The following is a 20,703-nucleotide window of genomic DNA, read 5'->3' on the forward strand; positions in this document are numbered from 1 at the left end:
AGGGGGCAGGAGGAACTTGCCTATGAGTGAGCTACAAACTCATTAAGCGATGTCAAAATAACACTAAGTGTTCAAACATCACACCTGGAGGACACCAGACAAGACTGTCCAATCCCACTGAGCAGCAAGGGAATGTGCAGCTCGAGCTGTGTGTTTATAAAAGGTTAAACTGTTAGAGTCCATAGTGGTTTGTTCACTTTAAAGCTCAAATGTTATCCTTCTTTGAGAGGAAATTACCTTGAACAACAAAGCCTAGTAATTTGCTTTCCAAGCATACTGTATGTAGTCACAAATAATGTTAAGATCTATCAACCACCATTCTGTGTAAAAACATTGCTTTGGAGCAAAAGGCACAAGTACTCATTATTCAGCAGATGGCACCTAATATCTTACTTATTTCAGGTTAAGCCACTAGCAGAGGGCATAGTTTTCCTCACAAATAGTCATAAAATGGCTTCCAGGCAAGCACAAAAGCAAAGTCTTTACTCCAAAAGGTTTATTAGGCAGAGCTTTTTGTCTAATTCTCTGAGAATAAGACAAAATTTAAATTCCAATCTGTACCAAGAGAAGTTTAAAAGAAATTTTGAAACAATTATTCCTTTGGTTTGCCATATTTTTTTTCCAAATTCTAGCCCTGGAATACTCAGTGAGTAGTGGAAAACCAAACAAGAAATGTTCACAAATTGTTTTGTGGAAAGAAACACTGAAGTTACCTATTGACCTGTACAGCTCAGCACCAGTGTAGCTTCTTCCAAACACTTCAGCCAGAAGAGTTAAATCATTAAACTCTACACACCAGTGCAAGTGTGAGGTGTCAGCTGTGCTCAGTACTGCCCTGTTTAAATAAGGAGGAATTTCAAAGTAATTCACAGTCATTGAGCAGAAATGGATCACTAGATGAAGGGGAAGAAAAAGCTTTAAAAGCCTTTAATTATTTTAGTTAGAAACCTCAGAGAGTACAAATTAATGTATCGGTATCAGCTTTTGACTTGCTAGGAAAGTATTTTCAAAAACCTTCACAAGGTTATCACAACTAAAGCCCCAAACCAAGAACAATCACAGGAATGTTCCAGAGCCCCCCCCAGAGCTGGGACAAACAGCCCATTTTGTAAAGTACCTGCAGCACAGCCTCCTTTGAAGGTCTGATGTTGGAGCCAGATGAAAGTCACCATTCCCATCCAGAATAAAAGGCAAAAATGTCTGCAGAGGTAAGAAAATCAGAAATAATTCAGTGGTTTCTCTCACCTTGGTGTCCCCAATTACTTGGGTATATTGCTGCTAATCATCCCTCCCCACACTATGTTTAATTTATGGGAATATTTTGTGTGAAATAGCGCAAATCAAAGATCTGATTATAATCTAGTGGATCCAACAACCACTCCTCTGAGCTGGCACTGACAGTATAAACAAAGAATAGTTTGTGTTAAACATAAAATCAGCATAAGCCCTGAACTATACAATAAAAGTTTAGGTGGGTCATCAGTACAATCAACATATGCTGACAGAAATTTTCTATGCTTTCTTCTTGCAAGTATTCTATGAACTCCCAGGAGGGTTGTCTGGAATACCATCCCACTTAAACTGTCAGAAGTGTCAAGATGGGAAAGAAGCATCATGATAGAATCTCATTATAGTTCATGGTGGACTTAAGTGATGGAATTTCTACACCAAAACAAACAAAGGAAAAAAAACGGCCTCCCAATCAACTTCCCCAGTTGCTCAGAGATTAGGAAACCCAACCTGTCTTTCAACCTCACAGAAACTGAACGTGCCATGAATAGCTTGATCAGGTCTGAATCACAGGTTGTACAGAACTTGTGACTAAAATAGCTCCATAAACTTGTGTTAGAGCTGGCACGAAGAGCCTGCCTCTCTCCCTACCTTTATCTGAAATCAAATTGTTTATCACATTCCTTCCTCATACGTCAGCTCCTTGTGATGAAAGCCAGGCAGTGATTAATACACTTTATTAGGTTGGTTCCAGTGACTTGAAGTGAATTTGCCCTGCCTCCTTAGGCACGCTCCCACACCCACTGCATGGCACTCCAGCCACGCCAGGAATGCACAATAGAAAACAAATTATCTCGGGCAATACCTCATAAATCTATAGCAATAAAGTCAACTGCACAACGGCTCCCAGCAGAATGCATCTTCAGGAGGTCCTTCCTCCCTCACTCCAAGAGAAAAGAAGCAAATCAGCAGCTTTAAAAACCCAGAGAAGTCGCTGTTCCCTTGTCACTCCCACTCTTCTTCTTGCTTCCTACAGCTCATTAAGCAGAGCTGTAGAAGACAGACATGGAAAGCAGTCCAAACTCTTCAATTTAATAATTACAAAGTGATAGAATAGGAGGTTTTACTCTAGTCCTGCTTACATAGCTGTAGTCTGTCTTCTGTTGCACCAGGATCCCAATTTTATCTAAATTTACAGGCTGAATTCTCTACGTATCCTTTTGCAGTGTAAAACCAAAACATACTGGATAAAGACTTGAATCAGCCTAGACACTGTCTGACAACAAACTATACTTAACTATTAACAATATCCTCTGTGCTAATTACAGCTTGTCTTGGCTCGAGTGATAGCTGCAATTCCTTTGCCTTTGGCATGATGGGATTAAGATGAGCTGTACAAAAACCAGCACCGACTTAAAAGTGATTCAGCACTGGATGTTTTTTATTTAATTACTGATTACCAGCTGAGACTTGAGGACTGACTAGACACTCATGCCTTGCCTCAACTGCAAGGAGTTGTTTGAACGCCCTTCACAGCCGTCCACACAACATCTACACGAGGATACCTCACATGGAGTTCTTTGTTCAGGTTTGCAGATTAGGGAGAGAACTGTAATTCAAAGGTTAGTTGACATACCTTGATTAATCTACATGCTTTCTTCTTGCCAATACACAAGTGGAAACTCATTCTAATTCAGATAACAAAGTGCTTATGGTCCCCCCACTCACTGGTTTTGTCAGTAGCTCTCTCAGGGTGGCTAAACTGACCTCTGTATGAAAATAACTATCAATCTCAGAATTAAACCAGTGAAGGTTGCCTAGGACAACCCCTCTGACATGTTACCAGATCCTGCCATCTTATTTGTGGCTAAAATGAAAACTCCATGAACACCTTTATGCCCAGACAGGCGTACAGCCACATCCGGAGAGGAAGAGTTTAAACCTTCAGCCCCATCAAGACTTATTTTATATAAGTAACACTGGTGCACTTTGTGTGTTAAACCCATAGGATCACAGAATCACTAGGGTTGGAAGTCACCTCCGGAGATCATCCAGTCCATCCCCAACCCCAGATGTCTGAGGGGTTTGGTGTCTTCAGGTCACCTGCCCAGGGGCTCCCGGCCCCGAGGCTGTGGAGCTTCCCAGGGCTGTGGGAGCACTGGGAGGTTCGGGATGGCGGCTCCTCAGGGCTGTGAGAGGGGTTCGGGATGCCGGCTCCTCAGGGCTGTGTGAGGGGTGCGGGATGGCGGCTTCTCAGGGCTGTGTGAGGGGTGCGGGATGGCGGCTCCTCAGGGCTGCGTGAGGGGTGCGGGATGGCGGCTCCTCAGGACTGGGACGTGCGGGATGGCGGCTCCTCAAGACTGTGGGAGCGAGGGCGCAGGAGGCGAGAGGCCCCCGAGGAGAAGACGCGGAGCCAAGCCCCGCTCCAGCCCCGTGCGCGCACAGCCACCACCACCGCGGGCAAAGGTTGCCGGGGCACATCCCGCACCTGCTGCCGGGAGACAACGACGACCCCTCACTCCCCTCCCTCCGCCGCCTCCATCTTGCCCGCGGCGGCAGGTGCGCGGCCCCGCCCCGCGCGCTCCCGCGGAGGCGGCGCAGGCGCGGCCCCGCCCCGCTCCCCGGCAGGTGCCGCCGCCGCGGCCCCGCCCCAGCCCGGCCGCGCTGAGGGCGGAGGCGGCGGAGCGGCCGCGGCTCCGGCTCCCGCTCCTTGGGGGGGGTCTCTCGGCTGGGCCGCGCCGCTGCCCGGCCTGTCCCGTCCCGCAGCGCTGCGGCGAAGCCACGAGCGACAGGAGCGGAGCCACCGACCGCGCGCGGCATGAACCGGGCACAGCGCGGCGCCGCGGGCAGCCGCGGCCTGGGCACCATGGAGGTGAAGAGCAAGGTGGGAGCCGCCGCCGCCGCCTGAGGGCCGCGGGGGATGGGCCGGCCCTGCGGGGCCGTGGGGCCGCGGTGCGGCTGCGAGGGGCAGGGACTGGGGCAGGGACGGGACAGCTGCTGACTCACCTGCCCGAGGCCGCCGGGCACGGCCGGGGCGCTCACGGGCCCCCGCCCCACCTGTCCCTGCGCCGGCCGAGCCCTCGGCCCGGGGCTGCAGAGCCGGGGAAGGCGCCGGTGTCGCTCATGGGGCGCGCTGTCCGCGGGGAGAAAATAGAAGTGGTTTAGCATAAAAGGTGCAGGTCAGGGGAGCCGGCCCTGAGTTCCTGCACAGGCTGAAAAACGTGCAGAGAAATAGGTGCTCGGGGAAAGTTCGGGATAACTGGGCCAAAAGAGGTATTTAGAGTCATAATTCATAAGCTCCAAAAGCCGCTCTCCGTCCGAATTACAATGAGTACGTTTGTTTAATATTTGTTTAACTTGGTGACTGTTTCTGTGGTTCCCTTTTTTCACTTAGTGATTATGTGTTTCTGGACCTCTTTTCTGTGTGTGTGTGTCTGTGGGGTAGAGCATATTTTTCCAGCTTACATGAGAGGTAGAGGTAAGCCCTGGTGAACTTGTCCTAAAGTGGAGTTTGTTGCCTTTTAGAGGCAATCAGAGAGTCCTATGAGTGTTTTATGAGTGTATACCTGTGTGTCACAGAATATATCACCAGTGTCTCGTGGTCAGGGCTTTGCACAAACCTGTAAATTCTCCCATGTGTGTATCCACATCCATTCTATTTTTAATTTTTCCTTTGCTGGTTGTGCAAAGTTTTGCTGAGAAAGCTTTGTTCTAAAAGAAAATAGATTATTTTTGTTTGTTTGTTTTATATTCGAAATAATTTCTTGATGTGTCATTCTGCTGTTAACAATTGTAGAACTGTTGGATGTGGAGTGTCAAGCTGTTAGTTAAATAAACGTTAAAACCTCTTTTTTCGTTTCCCAGGCAAATTGTAAATGCACCCACGTGGGAATGTGTTCTCCACTGGTGGGAACATGGATCTCTTGGGTTTTTTTTATCTGGTGACCAGGCTGTGGTCTGTGTTTTGTACCCTCCTTTCCTGCTAATCAGGTGTTACAGCAGCAGGGGAGGTGAAGCAGTCAGGGCTTGTGCTGTGTGGATTTGTAAGGATAACATTCCAGCGAGTGCTGGAACTTCAGGAAAATGTGTGGCTGGTCTCTACAGCTTGAATGATGTTAACACTATAAAAAAAAGTCACCTTTTCATGTGGACAAAACCAGAAAGCACAGGAATATCTGGTAGCTCTGATTTCAAACACTAATAAAGCACAGCTGGTAGTGTGGTTGGTGAAGCCTTTCATTTTGTTTATGCCTTATGAAGTTGAAAACAATCAGTGTGATATGCTTATAAACCCAAACCACTTTTTCCTCAGCCCAAAACTCTAGGATTACTCCTTCCCCACTGTGTGTTTTCCTTGATTTAAAATACATCTGGGGAATCACCCATGTGATGTTCTTGGTGTTTGTACAGAGAAGTGTAGCTCTAATGAATAGGGACTGTCCCTTAAGTGCATGTTTTGGAGCAGGTTTCAAGGCATTCCTAGAACTACTTGTTGCTAATGCATTATTTAGCAGCACCTCCATTTAATATCGCAGAGGAGTCAGCTTCCTTCTATGAAAATGAGCAATTCTACAGAGAAAGAAGAAAGGCCTGTGTGGGAGGGAGGTGGAGGGAACCCTTCCTGTGGAGTGGCCTGGGCTTTGAAGGCTGATCAGTGATGTACAGCTCTTTATTTAGATATTCCAAATCAATACTTGTGCCCAGCTGACTGGGCTGGGCCAGCACAGCCCAGCTGTGGCCAAAGTTACATGAGCACAATCCTTTTGTTAGTCTAGTTTATTCAGTTTGGGTAACTGCTCTGAACTTGCTCTGGGGATTCCCCATAGCACTTGAATTCCAGTCAGCCCATTTTCTTGTCACAGAAAATAAAATTTTATACCCCCAAACTGGAGTTCCTGGTGATGGTATGGGAGCCTGAAAATAAACTTCTGGTTCTCTAGATGTAAAATTCAGGTTTGCCCTCCTCTCTTCCTTATGGCTTGGAATAATTGGGGGTTTTCTTATCAGAGATGGTCACTGGAGCTTATGTTCTGTCAGTGCTGGAGACTGGCAGTACAGCAGCTTTATGCTGTGTAACAGAGGACTTGAATAAAAGTGTCTCCCATAAGTGAGTCTTAAGTGAGAATCTCGGGTGACTTCCTGGTGTGCTGACACGGCTCTCCTGCCTTTTCCCGGGGGAGTCAGCAGGAGAACAGCACGTGTTTAAGAGCTCAGGTGGCAAGGAGCCTTCTCTGCTTAAGTTACTTTTCCAGTCTTTCATCTCCTCCGAAGTGTAAAGTGCGGGCCTTTTTAATGGGATGGGGTTCAACATCTGATAGAAAATGAAAACATTTCGAGGGGTTAAAATAAACCATGGAATTGCACAGTTTTAGTTTTGTCTTTCATCTGCTGTATGGTGGTATTGAGCACGTGGCAAACTGTGGAAATAAGAGCCCTATTATGAGTCTCTTGGTATTTACACCGACTTTGTATAAAATAACATGGAAAAAATAAAAGTCACGTTTGAAAATCTGGCCCTTCACTTGGTGCGATAAGATTTAAATTTACTCCAAATTGAGGGTGAAGTTGTTGGCTTTTTAAACTTTTATTACTGAATTATGTTTAAACTGTAGTCTTTGAAAGCCAAACGTTTACATTGCTGCCATGTGTGGACAGTTCCTGTGGTGTCCATGCTGCCCATGCTGAGAAAGGATTTGAGAGACAGGATAAAGTCTTTCAGTGATATCACGATTGTGCTGCTTCTGACGTGATGAGAGTTCCTCCTGTGGGCTGGGCCTGCCTTTTTTTGTTGTAGGCAGGTATGAATCATCCCTTCTGCCTTATTGTTAGTTAATGGTACTGTAATTGGAGTATTTCTAGAGGAGGAATGTTCCCAGATAATTCCTTTATTTGAAAGTTTTGGAGGAAGGTGGGGGTGGTGAAGGTGTAGCTTGTTTTGAGTTAACGTGGTGTTAACATGCTAACAACGGGGTCGTTGTCTCCTTATTTCATTCCTTTGTTTGCATGTGAGCACTCCAAAGCTTTTATTCTCCAAAAGATTGTAATCAAATGTGAGGTGAAGGTTGGGCTGGAGGGTGGTAAGTGCACCTTCACATCTGCTGTGTGAACACACACCTGAGGATGTGATACTGAGGCGTTCTGCTCTTGCTAGAAAATTATTTAAAGTTTTTATTTTCACTGTAGGGCAGCAGTATAATTCACCAGAAAAAAAAAAGCCACCGAGTTTTTTTATTTATTAGCTTATTACCCTTTTAACTCATATACAAGCTGTTCTGCTTTTTGTAACCTGGCTGCTGCTATCTCTGAATTCCTTTCAGCATCTCTGGTATGTGTTGTGTGCCTGATACGGAGGTTTTGGAGTAATTTTTGTCCAGTACTCTGTTTGCTTTGCCCTTGCTGGGCAGAACACTAAGATTTTATTGGTTATGTGTGCTGAAATTAAATTTGTCTAGTCTACATTAAATGCTTATTCTTTTATTGGCACCCAGTTTAGTTTTATACCTGTCCCCATTGGTAGCCTCGTGTTTTAATGAGTGTTTGCTTTATAGATGACTTAGGAGACTGAGCTTGAGTGGACTTGTGAGCTGGGTATGGGTTGAATGATTATATTGACTAAATGCAGATCCTACCCCTGAAAGTAATTAGTAATAAGTCAGTGATTAAGCTTTCGTTCATATTTTCTGAGTATTTTCATATACCCTGGATAGAACCATGATTTAAAAGATCATGCAATCAAAATTTGAGTCTTGATAATGGAAGTGAATCTTCTGAATGCTTTATGGGTAGTGGCTGGTTGCGTCTGTTCTCTCTCTCTCAAGAGCAGAATTGGCTTGAGCTCAGCTCACTAAAGCTTTGCTGCACGTGGTTTGTTCTTGGTAGTCCTCACGTCAGAGGCATTTTCATTTCTTGGCCAAACAATTGGGAGTCTGAAGGCTGTTCATTCTTGTGGAGGTGAACCGTGGCTGTGTCACAATCTATACACTCTGTTCTCAAGTGCACTCGTAGTTCTTTGAGAAAAATTCCAGGTATTCACATAGCACAGGAGGTTAATCACCGTCCTGTTTGAGTCACCACTTCGGTGCTGACTGTGAATTCTGGTGCTCAGTGAGAGCAGCTGTTTCAGCAGCATGTGAGAATGTGCATTATCCTTAAGTTTGTCACCTTAATGCTAATGAGCTCCCATTAAATGGAACAATGAGACAACCTTTGCCTGCTCAAAAGTACCTGTTTTATCAAGTCCAAAAATAGTTACAACTTCGGGGGAAAAAAAAACAAACAGTTGTTTTAACTGACTTTTCAATGCCATTTCAAAATAGTGGTTGTATTTCTAGTGCACTTTTAATTCCATAACTTTTCAGGTTTAACATTCAAATAGTTCTGTTGCTTGAGGGTGTTTGATTTCCATCTTAATGACGTTGAGATATATTTTGTTGTAGTTTGGAGCAGAATTTCGACGGTTTTCTCTGGAGAGGTCCAAGCCTGGGAAGTTTGAGGAATTCTATGGATTGTTGCAGCACGTGCACAAGATACCAAATGTTGATGTGCTGGTGGGATACACGGACATTCATGGGGACCTGCTGCCTATCAATAACGATGACAATTATCATAAAGCAGTTTCCACAGCCAATCCTCTGCTCAGGATTTTCATTCAGAGAAAAGGTAAGTGCAGCTGAAATATGTGAATCATCTGTTTATCCAGTTGTCCCACATGTCAGCAAACAGTGTGATGTAGGGAGGAAAAAACCCTTTAGCCCTATTTCATCATGTTGAATTCCATAGTAATTGTGGATCATGAAAGGTATTCACAACTTGTCTCTCTTGAAAGAACTTCCTCAGGCAACCTATTTATACTTTGTGCTTTTTTGCTAGTTCAGTTAAGTTAAATCTCTGGCAAATGCTTCCTTCTGGTTTTATGCAGGCAAATGAAAATAAACTTTAAACCTCTAGGGCTTTCTGCTCTGTATGTAGGATACTTCTCACTTAAAATTCCAATCTTGATCAGATGAGAAAAGAGGCTGGAAAGGAATATTGGAAGTCTTATTACATGAGGTATTAAATTTAATATACAAGTATAAATTCAAGGCTCACTTTGTAATATGCTACTCTTATCACACTTTGCTAATAAAACATTTTGAAGCTTTGAATTGACAAGCTTATTTCAGTTAGCAAACCTCAGATGTGAGTGCTGCTGGGTTGTTGGTCTGCCTTGAGAAGTAGCATGTCTGCTCTGGTTGTGTGTTCCTAATACCAGCATTTGTTCAGGAAGGGAAGTTGTATTTGTTCTTGTGATGTTCACTGTCTCTGGTTGTTGCTAAGACAGGCATTTTTTCCTTGGAAAATACTTGGACATCAGACCCTTTTATCAACATTCCCACTCCAAAAAATGAACAACTCCACAACAGCCTGACACTAACCCAATATTCACAACCAGTGTGGCTGCTTGGCAGCTGCTGTGCCCTGGCAAAATGGTTGGTTGGTTTGTGTTGATAGTATAATCTGGTGAGGGCTGTGCTTTCAGTCCTGAAATGCCAAAGGCATGAACCATTTGCTTTAATAGAACCTGGAGGTGGACAAGGTCTATGATTCCATTTAATCCCCTACAGTAGCCATATGACGAGAACGGATAAGCCACTTTGTCAGGCTGGGATTATTGAGTTTATATTTTAACACCATATGTTTTTAGATTGTCACTAGTGTTACCTGTCTGATGTTGCCTGTTCCTGTTACATTTTTAACACCTTATATCATCGTTGTGCCTTCATTTAGTTGTTACTACTCTGGTACAAAGAGTTGATAAAAGAACTGATACAATGCACAGAAGTAGAAATAAGATTAACCCACTATAGTTTATCAGAACAAGAACTGACTGGCAGGAAAAGCTGTGTGGAAAGTATCAGTTGTCATTGCCTTCCCTTGGACATGAGAGCCTTCTGGCTATGGAGTTTTAGGGAATAGGGAACCCAGGCTGGAATGTTAGTCCAGCACTTCCAGTGCTGTACTTTGTTGTGAGTTAATTGTGACCACACTGATCATGTCTGTTGATTAAATTGAGGCTTTGACTTCATTGGCATCTTTGCCATATAAAGCAGATATTTGTTTGATGGAAAATAAAGAAGTAACTTGGTTCTGTATTTTATTTGTGATGATTTGCCTGTAACCAAAGCTGAATTGCTGGAGTTAGGGATGGGTTGTATTTTGGGCAGTGTGATTTAGCTGTGGTTAATTCATAGGATTGCAGGGAAGTTTATTGGCTGTACCTCTGAAATGGAAAATAAATGAACAAATACCTGCTGTTGGTGGAGCTGCTTTGATCTGTGCTGGTTTGGAACTATAATAAGTGACACAAGTTACTTTTCCCCCTGCAAGGCTGCTTGTGGCTTTCATACATTCTCTTAAATCAGTCGAAAAATTTCTGTGGGTTTTGTAGTGGAACTTCACCTTCTTTTGTGTTTACAGCTATAGTAGTTGGGAATTTAAGACAAAAAGCCACTGTGAGGAAGAGAGGGAGTTTCTGCTGTCTTAAAATATACAGAGTTTTTATTACACTGTCTTACCTGTTTAGAAACTACATGTAATGTGTGCAAAGCTAACATAAGGTATGAGCAGACTGCAATAAAATCTAATGTAAATAGTATTAACTTCTTAGTACATTGCATTCAAGGAACACCTTAAGGGGCTGAAATGGAAGCAACAAGATGTTTGTGCATTTATTCACAAGCGGCAGTTGTGATAACATTTTTAAGCCACAGTAATCACTCTTTCCTCTTCAGCTGTGACTCCTCATTTCTGAAAGCTGTCAGTTTGTCCTAAGCATTGTTGTGTCTTGGTTAATGTGCTCCTGTACAAAATCACATCATTCCCCCTAGACTTCTCTAACTGTACTTCACTAAATTCCTTTAAAATACTTCAAACTCCTCCCGTGCTAAATCCAAACTGGGGCTTGATGTTGCACAAGTGGAGATTGGCTGTCAGCTTGTGGAAAGCAGTTCCTGGCTGGAATTTCGTTCTGCAGTTTAACAGATTAACAGGTACTGTTGACATCTGGTATTTAAAGGTTAAACTGATGTATTGTGATTAAATCCAGATGTATGGGAGTCACTCTGTCTGTGAGAAAAACCCGACTGAACAGACAAAGGGGGGAGCACAGACTGAAGGACAGTTTGATGTGGGGAACTTTGCATTGTAAATACAAGTATAATAGAGATAACAGAAGATGTATTTCATTATAATATCCTTAAAAGTAACTTGCAGGATATTAATTTAAATATACCACTCCTGCAAGTTCTGCGTGTATGTGGCTGTATTTAGTGAAAAGTGCATTCTTTGGTTAATCCATTTGTGCCTCTTTTCACCAAGAAGCTCTATTTTGGTGAGAAGTAAGAGCCGTTGGCTTTTTTAAACAGCTCTTTGTGGACTATCCTAGTTATTCTGAGGCCTCTTCCTAAAAACACAGGTTAGTTTCCTAAAACCATGTTTTGTGTATCTTGTGACTAGGAAAAGATTTGTTGGGGCTTATTTAAAAAATGCAAAATTGCATCTATATTCAAATGTGCTAACTGTCTGGGGGCTTTGAAAGTTGAATTCTTGGGGGGTAACTCTACATTGCTTTGCAAATAGATCAGGAAAAATATTTTAAAAATCTGTCTTCAGCAATGTTAAATTGAAAACAGATTTGGCACTTGTGGGCTTTTGTTTTCAGCTTCACGGAGTGAGTCTGTACAGATTGGTGCCACCTTGAGCTTGAAACTGCTGGGGAGAATCATCCCTGCACTGTGTGGACGTTCTTCTTAACGCTATCTGGAGTTTACACCTTGTCCTTTGGCTTTAGGCCAAAATATTTTCTGCCACAGCTTTAAACTGATTAGTGAGGTGCCAGAACAAAGATGCCTTTGTACTTGAGAGTATTGCTTTAGAAAATTTGTTTAGCAGTGGAAGGGAGGTTAACCAGAGTGTGCTGTTTGGCTGAGATTTGGACAGATGGGTTTTTATCAACCTTTTGCTGGTTTTTTCCCCACAAACTCTGTAACTGTATATCTGAAGGTTCATGCTAGTTTTGAATTATTAGACAGCTAAGAGCAGTTATAATGCAAAAAACTTACCTTCTGGTGCTTCAGAGTTTCTTAAATGTTTTGACATCTGGCTTACAATTTTAGGATGCTTTTATTTCAGCAATGTGTCCTGTAACTTAAAGTTTCTAAAAACAAAAGCAAAAAAACCCCCAACTCTGTTAAGATTTCTGATTGTATATTTGTCTTTTGAAAGAGACTTAAATTTCCTGTCTCTTCTAAGAAATATTTTTCTGATCTTCATTTTTGGGTTAAAAGCATTTTTAAATCTGTTATTTTGCATGTTTACTTAATATTTCTTTCAAAGCCAGTCCTTTTGCTACTGATCTTTGTGTTCCTCTAATTATGGAAAATCTTGAGTTGGACAGAATTTTAAGCCTTACAAGATGTTGTGGAAGCCAGGCTGGGTGGTGGCTTTTGTGAAGGAAGTTGGGAACAATTCTAGATCTAACTTGGGTAAAGAGCACAGACTGTCTTTAATCACTTGCAGGACACGATTTGGATGTAATAAACGTGTGTATGTTTGTATATCCAGTCCATGCCAGACTGGGGTGTGAGTGACCTGCCACGAAGGTGAGGAAGCCCTTAGAGCCACTGTGGCAAGCTGGGAATGTTGATGTGATACACATTTGATAGGACAGAACGGGTAAAATACCAGATCCTGTCTGATTCTCCTGAGTTTGTGCACTTTAAGGAGAAACCCCCATAAACTCAATATCTGTGCAGTGCACATGGGGGAGTCCTTGACCTAAAAAATAACCTTAGCACTCATTAATGTTCTTAAATCTAATATTCAAGTCACCACTGTCTACTGTTTGTTTAAAACCATCTATATTATCACTTTCTTGCTCTTGTTGTGTTACTTTGTATTTAGCAGTAAAAGATATTTAAAGCCAGACCAGTCTGGGATCTGATTTCACAATTGTCCTTTCCAAGTTGTTTTGTAAACAATTGTAACTCTAAAAAAAAACCCCAAAACAAACAAACAAAAAAAAAGACTATTGCAACTCATTGAATTGCAAAAATCCTTCCAGTGAAACACCAGATGTCTAACTGGAAACTGGTTGGATGGGTTGTCAGGAGAGATAAGGGCAAAACTCACACTTTCTTCTTTAATCATAAATTTTAAGCGCACAGCAAAGGAATTGCTCTGTGTTGCCTGAAAAGGCAGCACAGTGGAGTTCAGCAACGGAATACAGGGGTTTAAACAGCTGATCTCCAGTCAGTCAGATATCCCAAGGGGCATTTTACAGAGAAAATGGTAAGTTTGCACTTTTGGAGGTGTTTTACTCTTCAGACATAGTCCACCTGTTTTATGCTTTGGTTTGGGAGGTTGGATTGGTTTTTAATGAACCAACTCTTAAGTCAATTATACTGAACACTCTTAGGAATCTGAAGAACAGGTTTTAAGCTATTTCTAAAGCCTCCCTGTTTGATGTTGAGATCTAACGTTATTTTAATTTAACCTTAAATTACAAAGTAACTGAGATTGTCACAGAAGCCACTCCAGAGTATGGTAGGGCTGTATTGAATCAGGTGCCTTCAGCAATAATTCCTGTTTGTCAGTTAAATCGTTTAACAACTTTACCTATGAACATCAATGCAAAAGATGCTCTGTCTTTAGCAAACAGCTAAACAACAGCTTTGCCTCCCTTACTGTGTGATTAGTTTTTTTAAAGAAAAAAAAAAAGAGTAAATGAGGCCATCAGGACACATTTTTCTAAACCCTGTTGGTGAGCTGTTGTGTACACACAAGGTAGGTTTATAATAAGTCCCTTTGGGGCTTTTTGTGTGGGCTAATTTAAATCTGTTTCTTCTTCTCTTGTCCTTTTTCTTTTAGAATGCCAAGTCCAAGGCTGCCTGAGCAGAGCAGTCAAAGGGCTGGTTTTGTTTTCAGGGAGGAGTTAGTGTTCCATGCTGGAGTAGTGGTAAACTGTTGCTCCAGAAATACTTCCTCTGTTCTATTTTGCCTAAAGCATCTGAAGAGTCCAAATATAACTGATATGTGTCTGTGTATCTCAGCTTCCAAAAGAAGTGTCTTTGACTTACCCAGCTCTCCCTTTGCACTGGTTCCTCAGCAGTTGACAGCTCCCCTGAAATGCCACACTAGGGCAGCTTGCCATGGTTATTCCAATTCACAGATTGAAATGTATAGCCATTCTTTTGCTTTCTTGGCTCTACCAATGGCATCTTAATGTGATAATAAAAAGAATCCCAACTTCTCTGAGTCCCAGAGTTCTGCTTGACTATTTTTTATCCACTTCAGGAAAAAAAAAAATCTATGCAATTTTGCAAAAGTACAAATTTAAGTCCAAGGAAATTCAGATCTGATTGTATTTAGGTTCATTCTTTTTGGAGAACTATAGTGTATTAAAAGGAAAAATGGAACCTTTGGTAACTAGGCATTTCAGAAATCAGAACGTGTGTTCTCTTCCCTCAGTAGTTGTATGACTAAGATGTTTTCTTTTTTGAAGTTCTAATCCATTTGCATATTTTGTATCCAATTGTGGCAGTTACAGCATTGCCTGCATGAACAGTTTGGCCTCAAGTGTTTGTGTGCAAGGTCTCTTTGTTTCTCTCCACAGCCATTTTACCTACATGGCGTGGGGGCAGGGGAGAGTGCAGAGTGGAATAAGCTTTCTGGAGTTTGAATCCAGGTCACTTGGCTGGCTCCCAGCAACTAGGCAATAATAGGCACGCTGGCTGCTTTCCCTTTTTCATTCTTCCTTTTCCAATGATCTGAAACCTGAGCAGAGAAAACTAGCAAGTGGAATTACTCTGAATAAAATTAAAATGTTTCTAGGAATGTGCTCACTCTTTCCATTCTGCCCTTTCTCTCAAGCAGCTGTGGCTCTTTGTGTCTGCCGCTGCTAACTTGCTGTTATTTTTTTGTGTACCCTCTTTCCTTTGGTAGAAGAAACCCAAAAGTATTACAAACTTTGAATCTCATAACATTAAAGCTTTTGTTTTGTGAGTAAAGAGAAATGTTTCTGCTGCAGTAAAGCAGAAACCTTCTGGGTGAGGTGTTTTACTCAGCCAGCCTCTACCACGGTAGCAGTGTGCTCTGGGCCCCAGCTGAAGGATCTAAGCCCTGGTGCTCTCTCTAACCCCTTGTGCTCTCTTGCAGAAGATGCAGACTACAGTGCCTTTGGGACAGACACCATGACCAGGAAGAAGAACGTCTTGTCCAACGTGCTCCGGCCGGATAACCACAAGAAGAAGCCCCACATTGTCATTAGCATGCCCCAGGACTTCAGGCCAGTGTCCTCCATCATAGACGTGGATATTCTCCCCGAAACCCACCGCAGGGTGCGGCTCTACAAGTACGGGACCGACAAACCCCTGGGGTTCTACATCCGAGACGGCTCGAGCGTCAGGGTGACACCGCACGGCTTAGAGAAAGTGCCAGGGATTTTCATATCCAGGCTTGTCCCTGGAGGGCTGGCTCAGAGCACAGGCTTACTGGCTGTCAATGATGAGGTGCTGGAGGTGAATGGGATAGAGGTGTCGGGCAAAAGCCTCGATCAAGTTACAGACATGATGATTGCAAACAGCCGCAACCTGATCATCACGGTCAGACCCGCCAACCAGAGGAACAATGTCGTGAGGAACAGTCGGACTTCGGGCAGCTCCAGCCAGTCCACTGAGTCCAGCCTTCCAAGCAGCACACCAAATATTCTGGGAAACCTCTTGCAAGGAGAAGAGGAGAGCGACGAAGAGGACATTATTATTGAAGATAGTGGGGAGCCACAGCAGATCCCAAAAGCTGCACCTACCAGCGAAAGCATAGAATCATTGTCACAAATTGAACTCCTTCACGAGTCCACACAAAATGGATTCCTGCCTTCCAGTGAGATGAACTCCAATCACTCAGCAGGCAGCAGTAGCATGGAATATGACGTACCAGATCCTGGGCGTAAGTCGTTGGAAGAAGATGGAACTATAATAACACTATGAAATTCCATTGGTGTACTTTGTATTAAGTAAGGATGCCATACATGTTTTAATTGGGCTTAATATGTAATACATTTGATACCTCTCCATCTACCAAGCACTGCAGTTAGATTAAAAGGAGAGAAAAAGGTAAATACAAGAAATTCAAAATTATGTAAGTTAACTAACTTCGTTAATTCTGCACTTCAATGTAAATAATTCACAAAGCTGGAAGATAATTGATAAATGGCTGAAATCGGATGAGGAAAATTTAAATTGAAAATGAAGGATAGCTAAGAGATGCCTGTGAGCTTTCTTTTAAAGGTACTTGATTTTTTTATTATTATTTTTTAATGTCGAATACTACTGGTTCTATAGAAGTAAACTTAATTATGTGTGAGGCTGACTATCTAATGTCCTGTGGTTTCATGTTCATGTGAGGTGCTGCTTACGTGTGATGGAGCTGCTTTAGCCACCTCACTCCTGCCCTGGGCTGCAGAGCTGCTTGTGGGGCTCTGTGCAGGAGGAAGCTGGAAGATAAGCTGGAGGAAGGTGGGAAGAGCTGGAGGTGGCTGGGCTGTTCCCTGGCTGACACAGGGAGCACAGGGGTTTGGAGCTGGGGGCTTGGAGGGTGACTGTTCCTTTGTAGGTGAATGTGCAACCACAGGCTCCTTAGTCATGCACCTTTCCTGGTTCTAATGGCCAGGCAAGCTTACTTTTAATGACTCTGATTTTGAAATTCAAATGTGAAAAGTCTTAACACTAGTGCATCAAAGACCCGTTCTCATTTTAGTTTGCAATATTTTACAGACATCGTTGGATTTAGTTGCTAATCCCCATAAATTACAAAGAAATCAAATGTAAACTTAATGCTATGGAAATAGCATAACATAATCTCTGTTAAAATTGCAGTCCTAGTGGAAGCTGTAAGGGTTTCTACTGGCAAAGGTTTGTTGTAGTGAGTCTGGATAATGTAAAAAGTGACTTTCTTCAAACCTGAACAAGTTAGAACAGCTTAAGTTAAATCCCTGGATTAAAAAAAGTCTTAAATCAGAATGAGGCTTTACTACAACTTGTTTGAGCCATGTGATATGAACTTACCCATTATAACGAACTGAACTGTAAATGCAGATCTCTGTGTGCCCCTGGCTGGGTGTTTGGGATATTCCAGAGCTGCTCTGTGCAACAACACTGACAAGTCCTGATGCTGTGAGCACATAGGTGTGTGTGCAACCAGCTGCACTCACTGGGATTCTTGCAGGGGAGGATTCTAGCCTTGTTTTTCCCTTTCCCCTTTTTGTATCTCCTGCTTTACCGCTTTGGCACTCAGTTCCCAACCTGACTCTTCTCTGGGAACATAAGTTGTGTCAGGAAAGTGAGATGGGAAGTAACAGGACTGGGCAGGAGGATGGCTGGAGCTTGTCCCCAGGGATCCCATAGGCTCTAAGTAGGAAGTACCAGTTCTGTCCTGTGGTCCTGTGCTCACCAGAGCCAGGAGTCAGGTGCCTGGGAGCATGTTCTACCCTCTGGGAAGACAGGATGAGTGGGAAGGGACACTAACCCCTTTCTTTTTTCCCCTCAGTCTATCTTGAGGAAACATCTACCTCTGGTAACTTTACTAACAGGAGACTAACTGTAAGTTTAATGTTAAGGCGTCTGTAAAGGTCTTCATAGACTATCAGAGGCTAAAGCTGTATTTGTTTAAGGTTTTTGTGACGATGCAAACACTGCTGCAGGAGCCTCTGCTGTTTGGTGTTAAAAAAATGCACATTTGAAATGGGTATCTTGTGAGCAGGGGTGTTCTCAAACCTTGCCAGGAGAGGCATCCATGGCCCTTAGGATTTATGGAGAGTAGGCACAGCAGGCACTGGTGCTCTGCAAATACAGGTGAGGGTGCTCTGGCCTCACACTTATTTATGGTTTCTTTGGTGTGTATAAGGAGAGGCCCTGGAACCTTTTACAAGAGCAAGAACTTTGAAGTGTTTCACTTATTTTGCTAATAGTTATTAAAAATGAAGTAACTACACCCAGTTAGTGTGAAATGAGGAAAAGAAATACTCATTCTGCAACAAGTAGACTTTACCTGTACGTGTTTTCTCTCAGTGCTGCTCTACACTTCCTTTCTTTAAGGAAGATTGTTTACTTTAAAATATCTTTTTTTTTTTTCCTCTATCAAAAGACTTTCCTTCCTGTATGAAATCACCAGTGGAGGGTGAGGCTCATTATTCTGCTAGTTTGCACTTCTGTGCCTTTGGTTTACTTGAATGTATTGTGAATAATCAAAGGAATAAAGGCACTTGGATGGGAAGACATGAGGTCCACAGGTACAGAGAATGAACTGGTAGTGCACTTAATGCAGGTGTAATGCTTTCATTCCATGGAAATCCCTTCTGGAGCTGATGTCCAGGAGTGTTTTGCAGCTTGGATCATGGCTTGGGCTGAGTCTGGGAATGCCCAGCTGGCAAGGGAACTGCTCAGCTCCCAGCCCGAGTCTGGTGTGTCAGCCAGGCTGTGCTTGGAGCAGGGGTGTGAATAGTTGGAATATACATGCCAGTATTAAGGACTTGTAGAAATTTAACTGGGGTCCTACTCTAAACTGCATGAGAGTTCATCCTTAGGACCTTTCCTGCAACCTGATTAATCTAAACGTGAGGTAATATTCTTTTTGACATATATCATGTTCTGTTTTACAGACATTTGGTAACACGTAGTAAAACGAAGCATTTGGGACTTGATAAAAACATTAAAGAATAAACCTAAAAATGCTTATTTTTTTTTCAAGTGTGTATTTACAGCTACAATGACAGACTGCACAGCATGTAATTGCTTAATGCTGCAGTTACCACAAAGTTCCTAAAGTTCTTCCATATCTTACTAATGCATACACTGTTAATTACAAAAGATTTTTAAATTGCTACTTCAGGATGATCAACGGTTGATTACGAGTGGCTAAACTTAATTTTATATATAAATGATACTGGGGTTCACTATAAGGTTTTTTAAAATATGCTGATATTGTTAGCCTTTCATTCACTACCTCCTAAATTTTTAACATCTTTACTGTTTTCTCCCTGGAAGACAATACTTAAAGGCTTGACTGTTTTATATAGATTTTATCTTTAGCTAAAAAAAAAAAGAGGAGAAAATCTAGAGGTGATGGTGAGGATGCTGCGCATGATTGACAATATTACGCTGCTATTGATGTAATCTTTGTGTATTGACTATCCTGTGTATGTAAATTGTATTTTCAATCCAGATTTTATAAATTAATTTATAAGTATCCCAATTATTTCAGAATGGAATGAAAAACTACACTTCCTTTGACTAGTGTTATATGTTGTACATACACAGTGGGGGGACAAGTCATTCCTCCCTTGCAATGGGAGATCTAAGTGCACCTTAATAGGAAGAACAAATTCTTAATAGAATTAAGATGCATTTACTTTGAAGTTCTGCTGTGGTACTGGAGAAGTCAAGCCTAACTGTGAATCATATTTTTTTTTTCCACACCTGAGTTAAATTTAGGACAATGTTCTCACAAGCTGTCTTTAACATGTGTATTTTTGTGAATATTATGTATTTTCTAATTAAATTTTACTTGCAATGTGATTTTTACATGAATGAACTTGTTTAAAATGTCAAATATCAGTATTTTTCTTACAACTTTAATGTATAATGTACATTGGTATCTCACTGAATGAAGATTGATTTTACAAAATCAAGCTAGATGTAGTTGTATATTAGTCTTATATTTTTACAGACTGAAATAAATGGATATAGAAATAAAATGTTTTTTTTTCTCAATTACTTTGTCAGATAAATAAAAATGGGGAAGAATGTATCCTCTTTTTCTCAAGTGTCACGTTTTCCTCCTGGGCAGCTCAGCGGGCTGTGTTCTCCTGCCAGTCTTCACCCCGTGCTTCCTGTGCCTTCCCTGGAGCAGAGCTCTGCACCTGGGAGGTCACCGGGCTTCCAGACACTTGTCCTTGGTCCTCTTGACTAATCTGTGCTGTGCTTGTTCCTGCAGTAGCTGCACATGGTGACTCCTACAACGAGTGCCTGCCTGAGCACTGCTCCTCCAGAGTTTGGGTCCCGAGGCCTGGGAGGTGGTTCCTCACCCTCCCTCACCTGTGCCAGGTGCTGCTGGGGATGTGGGCTTGTCACTGCCACTGTAAGTATTGGGGAACTGTTTGTTTTAATTCACCCATTTTACTTGCAAATGTTTTCTTCCATCTCTTTTGCCTTTGCAGCCCCTGTAAACATTTACCCAGTGACCAGAGTCTCGAGCTGTGTTCAGCCCTTTGTGTGTGGCTTTTGTTTTTGCTGCTCTGAGGCCGAGCACAGGACTCCTGTGCTGCACCTCCCTCCATGTCTGCAGGCCTGTTTCACTTGTGTGGGCCAGTGCTTTTCATCCTTGCTGATGTAGCCTTTGGGAGGGGACAGAAGGGCTGAGAACACCATTGCAGTGTCTCAA

General features: G+C 42.6%; 2 protein-coding genes across 4 annotated transcripts in view; one reads left to right on the forward strand and one right to left on the reverse strand.

Moving 5' to 3' along the window:
• FAM65C (family with sequence similarity 65 member C) overlaps positions 1 to 3,796 on the reverse strand; it is a 59,452-nt gene extending 55,656 nt beyond the window's left edge. For 2 of the 3 annotated variants that reach the window (XM_017815243.1, XM_017815239.1), the window contains exons 1-2: positions 3,719 to 3,796; positions 1,118 to 1,200 (exon numbers count right to left, since the gene is read on the reverse strand). The gene's annotated coding sequence lies outside the window, so the exon portion shown is untranslated. Of the gene's footprint in view, positions 1 to 1,117; positions 1,201 to 3,268; positions 3,392 to 3,718 lie in introns of those variants that run through there. The other variant, XM_017815240.1, reaches the window with a different exon arrangement.
• Positions 3,797 to 4,026: 230 nt separating this feature from the next.
• PARD6B (par-6 family cell polarity regulator beta) lies at positions 4,027 to 20,033 on the forward strand. Its single transcript, XM_017815248.1, has 3 exons — positions 4,027 to 4,114; positions 8,667 to 8,889; positions 15,424 to 20,033. The coding sequence occupies exons 1-3, from the start codon at positions 4,049 to 4,051 to the stop codon at positions 16,251 to 16,253; spliced, it is 1,119 nt and encodes a 372-aa protein (XP_017670737.1). The 5' UTR covers positions 4,027 to 4,048; the 3' UTR covers positions 16,254 to 20,033.
• Positions 20,034 to 20,703: the final 670 nt, after the last annotated feature.

The sequence above is a fragment of the Lepidothrix coronata genome, unplaced genomic scaffold, assembly GCF_001604755.1.
Source record: "Lepidothrix coronata isolate B3197 unplaced genomic scaffold, Lepidothrix_coronata-1.0 Scaffold49, whole genome shotgun sequence".
NCBI lineage: Eukaryota > Metazoa > Chordata > Aves > Passeriformes > Pipridae > Lepidothrix > Lepidothrix coronata.

Excerpts from the sequence above, each read along its gene's own strand:
- PARD6B (XM_017815248.1), top strand. The coding sequence starts at position 4,049 with ATGAACCGGGCACAGCGCGGCGCCGCGGGCAGCCGCGGCCTGGGCACC. Across the intron at positions 4,115-8,666 it reads CCATGGAGGTGAAGAGCAAG|TTTGGAGCAGAATTTCGACG; the intron begins GTGGGAGCCGCC and ends ATTTTGTTGTAG. Across the intron at positions 8,890-15,423 it reads GATTTTCATTCAGAGAAAAG|AAGATGCAGACTACAGTGCC; the intron begins GTAAGTGCAGCT and ends GCTCTCTTGCAG.